The 9,351-nt window shown below is 42.8% G+C and overlaps 1 protein-coding gene across 1 annotated transcript in view; it reads left to right on the forward strand.

The window, feature by feature from the left end:
* PLPP3 (phospholipid phosphatase 3) overlaps positions 1-6,350 on the forward strand; it is an 85,136-nt gene extending 78,786 nt beyond the window's left edge. The window contains exon 6 of the mRNA XM_049774601.1: positions 5,632-6,350. Within this exon, the coding sequence (XP_049630558.1) occupies positions 5,632-5,757 (126 nt within the window). The 3' untranslated portion in view covers positions 5,758-6,350. The remainder of the gene's footprint in view (positions 1-5,631) is intronic.
* The last annotated feature ends 3,001 nt before the right edge of the window (positions 6,351-9,351 follow it).

A 9,351-nucleotide genomic window follows, 5' to 3' on the forward strand; every position in this document is an offset into this window, starting at 1 on the left:
CACTGTAGGAGCCAGAGATAGTGCAGAGGTTAAGGCATATACCTTGTTTACGCATAACCTGGATTCAATCCCCAGCACCCCATGACCTCCCAAGCATTGTTGGTTATAGCCCTGGAGATTCCTCCTCCTCCAAGCACTATTGCATATAATCCTAGAGGTCCCTGATTCAAGGTGGCCCAGTTACCAGCACCAATTTACCAGCTGTATTTGCCAAGAATCACCAGGAGTGGACCCTGGCCCCCTAACCACTACTTGGGAAGCTCAAGAGGAAATAAGCAAACAAACAGGAAAATGATGTGTAAGAATCCAATTTCTAAAAATGTGATTTTTAATGTAATCACCGTGAAATTACAGTTACTCATGATTGGGTTTCAGGCACAGTTTCAATACTGATCCTTTCACCAGTGTCCACTCCCCTCCACCCCTCTTTTGCCCCCCACTAGTCTGCTTCTACAAGAGGCACTATGTTTTGGAATTCATTTACCATTTTTGGAAGTTAAAACAGTCAGGGACTCCAACACATCAAGGACAATCTTATGGTCAGATTCTGCCCTTGACAAAAGGACCCTCAGAATATCCTTGGCCATTTGCAACAAGGACTGTGGAAACCTGGCTTCGACCCAGTCTTCCCTCCATGCTGGATAGCTCAGTTCTTGGTCTGTTCTAGGCAGTAACCCAGGACTGGGTATGTGTAGCCCAGGAATGGGGGTGGAGGGATCTCAAATCCAGCAAATACCAACAAGAAGACATTTGAAACATTTTCCTCTGTGGTTGTGCTTACTCATCCACCCCTGCACCCCCTTATCCAAAGGGCTTCAGAAACTTTTAGACTTTAGAAACAGAACTTGCATGTCTTGTGTAAAGTTTGTGTCTAGCCATGGGGCTTGTGCCAGACTGCTTCAGTCTCTGTACTGAGCATCATCTTTTTTTTTTTTTTTTTCCCTTTCCTTTCCTTTCCTCTAGCTCCTTCTCTTCTTCTGCGTCAGGGTCTGGGGAAGAGTGTATGTGGGAATTGAACACAACAGATCTTATTTACACACTGTACCAGCATACACTGTACCACATTTATGCCTTTTGTTATATTATAAATAAATCTAGGCCACAACCAGCCTATATAATAACTCTTTCCCAGGGGCTGGATCAATAACACAGCGGTAGGGCATTTGCCTTTCATGGGGCTGACCCAGACACATCTCAGTTTGATCCCTGGCATCCCATATGGCCCCCCCTAAGCCAGGAGCAATTTCTGAGCGCATAGCCAGGAGTAACCCCTGAGTGTCACTGTGTGTGGCCCAAAAACAAAAACAAAACAAAAAACTCTTTTCCAAAAATGTTTATCTGTCACATATGTATTTTCCTAAAATAGTTGGCTTTGAAGACAAGCTCCTTGGCCCCACTTCAAAGAGCAAAACTTGGCCCCTAGGCTACACATATTGGTTGGGGACTTGGAGAAGGTAACACACTGGTTCAGTCCTTATCCTGACCTCTTGCACTGAGGATCCTTCTTTCTTATCATCTCATCATAGTAAATGAATTTTCCAATCTAGAGCTGCTATGATTGGGTATATCTTGTGTGTATTGGCAGGGCTACATTATCTGAATACCAGGGTAAACTAGTTAATCTTATAGCCCCATAACACAGAATAGCTTGCCGTTCTCACTCTGAGAACTCTTTCCCAAGATACTCTCCAGGCCCCAAAAATTATAGCATTCAGGGAAAAGTAGAGTTATATTTTTCTCTTAGTGTAGTCATCTCAATTCAAAGAGCTTTGATGGGAACAAGTGCAAGGATTTATTTCTATTGGTGGTCCCGAGAGATAGCACAGTGGCATTTGCCTTGCAAGCAGCTGACCCAGGACCTAAGTTTGTTGGTTTGAATCCCGGCATCCCATATGGTCCCCTGTATAGAGCTATTTCTGAGCAGATAGCCAGGAGTAACCCCTGAGCACCGCTAGGTGTGGCCCAAAAAAAACAACAAAACAAAAAAATGTATTTCCTATTGGTACCCCTACCTTCAGTCTTTCTGCAGAGAATCCTCATATAGAAGGTGAAGCCCAAAGACTTGGAGATGGATGAGAATATGGTGTGTCTTGTGACATTAGTACATTGTTCTTTCCAGTGCCTTCATCTTAATGCAAGCCTGTGATCTTACTGTTAATTTCTTCCTCATGCTACGTTGACCTTGATAATGGTTCCTCAGGTCAAGAATATCATATCTGAATTTCTCTATGAGTCAAAGGATGATTCTTTTCCTTCAGCATCACTGATTGGTTGGCCCTCCCCTTCCTGGGTTTCCTATAGTGTATGAATGTGCTGTACTTTCCTTAGAATCCTGTGCCTTTGCTCAAACTGTTCCTTTTGCCTAAAACAACATTCCTGGCATTCACCAGCAGGCTAACTCCCACTTACTTATTCTTTGAAACTAAGCTCTAATATATTCCTTAGGGTGCAGCCATCCCCATCTTCTCCCTACTCCTCTGCCACATTCTTTGCAATTTAACACCTGGGTTCCCTCCACTATCATGCACATAAGGCTGGATTGTAGTTATCTGTTTACTTGTCATAGCTTCCCCATTACCCAGTGAGCTCTCCAGAGGCAAAGGACTCCAATGTCTGGTTATCATTACCATCATAGGACTTGGCACAGGGTAGATGTTGGGCATGTGTTTGCTGATTGAATTTTATCCAAAAAAGTCATTTATCCAGTTTAAAATCAGTGACATGCAATTGAAAAGCAAAGGCACAGGGCAGTATGTACCTTAGAACTTTTCTTGATGCTCAGGGTATAAATTTCTAGCTTACAGAGACTATATTTATTATTTGATTGCCCCCTGCCCCGATCCAGATCTGTGGGCTGTGAATGAGTGTATTCTATAGACCAAGAGAGCTACTTCATGTGTGTAGATGTTCCCCACCCTGGGTTTTCTTTTTTGGCTAGAGACCATCTTTGGTAAGTGAAATTGCTCATGATCAAGATATATTCATTTCAACAGTCCTTTAGGAGTTCTGCTTGAAAGGATCAAGTCTCACAATCCCCCAGAAGTTCTTGTATAACCTCAAGGCATGCTAAATGTAAAATGCATCTTTAAAGTGTTTCTGCAAGATACTTCTCTACTACTCTTCTTGTCACTCAGATGTGCTCATGTACGCATGTGTGTGAGGTTCCCCTTGACATCTCTAGGAGCTGTGTGTGCTAGTAGTAATCCAGTAATGCACTTCTCTAGAGAGGAATTTAGAAATTGTACAACAAACATTTCTGGGGTGTGCTTATTTCAGCTAATTGTAGGGTATCCAAGTTGACATTAGTGACCCAGAACTCCATCTTTTTCTTTCAAAAGAGAAAGGCTAACAAGCTATGTTTTGGAAACATCAGAGAACGTTGACTTGACTGTAAGCCTTCTCATGACCTGCGGACCCAGAGTATTACAGAAAGAATTGAGTTAGATTCTGGACATAGAGTTGCTTATGACCTTCAGGTTATTCCCATCTTGCTGTTAGGAAGCGGAAACCCTAATATATAGACGATAGGAGGCCTGGAAATTAGTGGGAAGGAAGCCAGTAGATAAAAGTGGCGTCAGGATCTTGAAGGGGGATGTTTGTGTGGGAGTGGGGGGCAGCCCTCTATTATATTAATCAGCAGATAGTGTGAAGGTTAGGAGCAAGATCTCTAAGAAGGAGGCACTGCTGATTCTTGGATGGAGCTAGCTGCTAGCTGGGCGAAGAGGAATTAATAGGCAGGTTTGGAGGGAGTGAACAAAACTAGTTCCTCAGAAACAGAGAAAATTTCTAGGAAGAAATAAGGTCTTGGCTCTGCTCCAAGAGAATCATGAAAAAATGGAATAATCTTTACATTTAAATGTTGTCACATCTGTTGGTATTTTCATATAATGGGGGTACTTAGAGCCCCCTTTGCCATAGCAAAGGGTTTCTAAACCAGAAATCTTAGTGTTTCCTGGTAGAACGGCTCATCTTGTCTCAAGTTGGGCTCTGTCTAGGAGAACCACCTCATTTTTCTGCTATACTTTTCCTTATTCTCTTTAGAAAAGAAACAAAAGGTTTTGTTTTTCTCTATGCAAACCATTCAATAGCACTTCAGGCTACAGAAGTATTATGACTAATATTTTACTTTCTTCTGTTAGTGTAGTAATAGTGCAGTCTTCTGAACAGCTCTATAAGGAATGAATGAATAATTCAGAAAGTAAAAGGATTTTATTCTATCAAGTCTGAAGTAACTGGGTCTCCCAATGAAACTAGCATCGCCACTTTTGTGGTGCTTAGTTTGATTGTAGTATTACTGAGGAAGTGACTGTATTGATGGGTTCAACAGATGATCCACATCAGATGCTGTTTGCTACAACATGGAAGGTAGGGAAGCTTTACTAAGACCTTCAGTTTTTTGGGTCAGTTTATCAGCAGTGTGATGTAGCATCAGTACTATCATTAAAGATCCTTCTATCTTCCAAGGACAAGACCTTTGCTTTGGCTCTAGAAAGTTCTTAAACTTTTTTGTTTGTTTGTTTGTTTGTTTGTTTTGAGCCATACCTGGCAATGCTCAGGGATTACTTCTGGCTCTGTGCTCAGGATTCATTCCTGGCAGGCTCAAGGGACCATATAGGATGCTGGGGATTGAACCAGGGTCTGTCCTGGGTCAGCCTCATGCAAGGCAAACTCCCTACCACTGAGCTCTGGCCCTCTAGCTCTTAAACTTAAGAATTTTGAACATGTTTTCTTCCCCTCTTGGAAGCCCTGGAACACATTCCCTATTAAATAACATGACTGAGAGCTGCCACTTGTGATGTTTTAATAAATACATATTGCTAAAGAGCTATGATGGATGCTCATGTGTTTGTGTGATGTTCATGTTGTGTGATCACACAAACTTCTCATAACCCACCAGCAACCCATCTAGTGCTTGAATCTTTCCTCCTTGGCAGAGTGGAGCTGTCCTTAGTCTCTTATGTGTGGGTGTTCGGTCAGATTCTAAGAGGCACTCAGCTCAGTGGGAGGAAGGACCTTGGGAATCAGCGATAGTAAAGTGTTCATTGGCCTTTCCTCCTGCTGAGTGACTGACTCCCTCGACAAGGAGACCCTGGCTTCTTGACCCCTAAGAAATTGTTGATAGCACTGGGCTTTTTTTTTTTTCTTTCAGGAAAAAGAGGTCATAACTGCTTCCTTACTCCAACTCCTACAGATAGGAATTCATACTAGCTGATCTTTGGGTTACACCCTGGATTCCTATGTGCGGAAAGGAAGGGAAAGTATCGTGGATTATGGCTGTGACTAATTATGACTTGTGTGCTTTGTTTAGGCACTTATCTTTCACTGCTATTCATTTGCCTTGAGAAGTGAGGAAATGGGGGTGGGTTGGTCTGGGCCACTGGCTTGAGGGTGTACAGATCTGACTTCTTCCAAGGCCATAGAACCTGGGCATCTCACTGCCCTTCTCTGAGCGTCACTGTCCTTCTTCATACAATAAGAATTCAAATTGAGCTCCCTGGTCCTTCCTTATTAAACAGTCATTGATTTTGGAGCTCCCTTTTCCTACAGTTCATGCTCCTGTCTGCAATGCTTCTTTCTGCCAAGGTCACAGATGTCACTTGACTGATTTGAATCTCTGACTTGTGTTTCTAGGTTTTCTTCGTGTCTGACCTCTTCAAGACCAAGTCAACACTCTCGCTGCCTCCTCCTGCCATCCGGAAGGAAATCCTTTCCCCGGTGGACATTATTGACAGGAACAATCACCACAACATGGTGTAGGTGCCACCCGCCTTCCAAGCTGCGCTTGTAAAGTGACTACTGACAGCAAGTTCTTGCTGCTCGCCAATCTCATCAGACAGTAGAATGTAGGGAAAAACTTTTTTGCCCACCTGGTCTTAAAAAAATGAAGAAAAAAGCCCCACCACTTACCTTGTGGCCTTCCAGCATAGGTAGCACACACCTATATGGAAACAACAACAAACTAACACCAAGTGCCGGAACCCTGGATGTGCAATTGGTTTAAGTGTTCATGTTCTAGTGAACTTGAGCTTCTTCTGGAACAAACACTAAAATAATCTGAGTCCAGTCTGCTGGTTACCATGTGACCAGGGGAATCCCAGGCCTGTGAGGAAAGTTCCAGTTTCCCTTGTAGCACACAATGCCAGACATAGCACTGATCAAGAAAATAGCTATTGGGGCAAGAGGGAAACACCCCTCTTGTGTCCCTCAGTTCCACACCACTCTATTCTTACTGACTTTGGGTTCAGGATGTTTGGGATTGTTTTGGGTTTGGTTTGGTTTTTCGATGTAAACAAGAAGAGCAAGTTGACTGTGTCTAGTGATCAGATCCTGAATCTAAATACCCAGTCCTGGACTCTTGTTTCTCACATCCTCCCTGTAGTGATTAGGAGACTCTTTGTGGATGAGTGAATTTCACAAATAGCACAATTTTGGAACAGAGAGGTCCCTTACCATCTACTCTGGATGCACCATCCTGAGCTGTGGAAATGCAGGAAAGCTGACCTGTACCACAAACCCCTAGCACTTGCACACTCTTAGAAATGGCTGGCTTCAGCTCGCATTGTCTCCCTTGCCATCCTTGTGGTGTACCCCCCACTCCTCATCCCATCCTCGAGATTTCCTGGGAGGGTGTGGAAATGAGCCATGGCATGGCCTGCCACCCGCTGATGGAGAGCCAGAAATAGGGAAGCAAAGGGGCAAGAATGAAAAGTGGACCCATCCCAGGAGACACCAAGTCTGAAGAGCCAGAGTAGCAGACTGTCTATTGTCCGGCCACTGCCCTTCCAGAGAAGGGACGGAGTGGATGCCGCTGTTGGTGGGAGTTGCTCTTGCTAAGCGGAAGAAAGCACTAATGTCTTGGGGTTGATCTCTAGGGCCGTGCTGGGTAGGTTCTGCTGGGCAGAACTTTTGGGTTAAATCTCCGTGGAGAATTTTCCTCACCTGCTGTGGGGAGTGTCCTGAGTAAGGACAGCAGGCAGTAGACACTCTGGGCAGGAGATGGACCCAGGACTGAAAATTGGAGGAGAGAAAGAAGGGAGAAATGCTTTCAGATCTGGATACAAACCTTTCAAAGGGCTAAACATAACCACATGGATCAACCATGGGCACATCCTAACGACAGAAGCCGTCCTTTCCATTTCAATTTATAGCAAGCTATGATTTTTATATATAAATATTATATAAATAATGTATAAAACATTAAAAGTTAACTATGTAAAATATTATTTCTGAAACAATTTTAGCTATATCCACTATAATTATAAACTGTGTCTCGACCTGTGTTATTTACATTAGCTGCTTAAAAAAGCATCGACTTAATTTTTTTTTAATATCAACTAAAATATCGTAGTTCTGTGGTAGACGTTGTTTTACAATGGAGGAAAAATAACCGCAACTAGAGAAGACTGTATAAAAACATTAAATTGTCAGTATTTTTGTAAGGTTCCATTTTGTAAAGAGAATAATATGCAAAGACTTTTGTAGAGTACAAAGTGAAAACTTGTATCTGCGAAACTATACTTGTATTAAATGTGCTTTTTAAATAAAAGCTCATAACACAACTAATGAAGGCGTCAGAAGGCTGGAATGTGGGAGGGGTGTGTTGCGTGGTATCTACGTAGGTAAGAGGACTGCTGAGTGTTTCAGGGCTGGTCCTCTCTAAATGGGCTGACCTCATGTTAGGGCACCCCCTCCAGACATTGGGGTGTGGGGGGAGGGTTGAGAGGAAGGTGCCCATCTTATATACAGATAGGATGTCTGAGTTGTGCTTTCATCTCCTAAAGCCTATTTGCAGAGAGAAGCCCAGGCTCTTCAGCCAGCTCAGGGTCTTCTAAAGAGCTTTTGTTTCCCAAAGGAGCTTTTCATGGGGGAGCAGGGGAAGAAAGGAGCGGTAGGTCCCCCAAAAGACAGATAATGGGTAGTGCTTTAGATAAGGTGTGGTGCAGGAGTCCCCCCCCCCCAAAGACACTTTACCCAGTTCACATCAAAGGAACAGGGTGCATGCTGGGAATGGTATTTAGCTCCTGGGGGAGGAATAGAAATTCCTACTCACTGAACACCTGTAGCTAAGCATTTCTGCCCGCGTATTCTTTTTCATTTTTGCAGCAGTTCCTATTTTGTAAAGAAGAAAGAATATAAACATGAAACAACTGTTCAAAATCCCAGAAGAACACATGAACTTAAATTCATTTCCTATGGCTGCTGTAACAAATGACCACAAACTCCACAGCTTAAAACAGCACAAAGTTATTATCTGACAGTACAGGAGGTGCAAGGGGAGAAGCTGTTTCCTGACCTTCCCCAGACTCTGCAGGCCATCTCCTTCCTTGGTTTATATTCCTTTTCTTCAGTCTTAAAAGTCAATGCCACTGGGCACAACCTCTGACTCTACCAGCTCTCTTGCCTCTTTTCTTTGTCACCCCTTTCACACTGAAGACCCTGGCCAATACATTGGGACCCCTTGGATCAACTTGAATAATCTACCTAGGAAGGTTTAGCATCTTAGCAACCTAAATTCCACCTATTCCCTTAATTTGCCTTGCCATGTCATATAATGTATTTAGATTTCTAAAAACTAGGATATGGACTTTTAATTCTGCCTGTACACTTCTCTCTCCTGGACCCAAGATCCATATTCATCCAACAAACAATATTACTCACCCCACCCTATCTGCCCCACATGCTCAGCATCTTTCAGAGTCAACTTGAAATCCAAAAATTCTTTAAATCTTACCAACCCCTTAGTCCTGAGTATCATATTAATTCTATCCCAAACAGGTAAGGATACAGATTTGAGTTCAATCCACCCTAGCCACAAGTTGTCCATGGGTGAACCCATGGAACTAGATAACAAGGTATCTGCGCTTCAAATTCAGGGAGGGGAGAGGTTAACATTCCCATTCATAATAAATAAAAAGAAAAAAGGCATCATAATCCCTACGCAGCTCTGAAACCCAGACTAATTGCATTCTAGGTCCTGGGAAGATATTTGTATATTTGAAGCTTCCTTTCTTTTCATCAAGTTCAACCTGCCCTTTGCTGTAGACACAAGGCAAATTCCCTTCGAGCTATAAACCAGCTCAGCATGTTTTTAGCATGTTCCCGTAATTGAAAATACAACTTTGAGATCTGGGATGTGCCTAAGGAAATTCTTGAGGTCAGAGTCTAAATTCAAATCTAGAGGACACTCAAAATAATTTGGTGCAAGGACAAAATATTTTTTAGATAATTTTTATTGTGACCAAAATGAATTACAAATCTTTCACAGTAATATTTTAGGCACATAGAGACATTGAATCAGGGGTATTCTTACCACCAGAAGCACGTGGAATATTAATGAGAAACTGAGGAGAC

This window comes from Suncus etruscus, chromosome 6 (assembly GCF_024139225.1).
Source record: "Suncus etruscus isolate mSunEtr1 chromosome 6, mSunEtr1.pri.cur, whole genome shotgun sequence".
NCBI lineage: Eukaryota > Metazoa > Chordata > Mammalia > Eulipotyphla > Soricidae > Suncus > Suncus etruscus.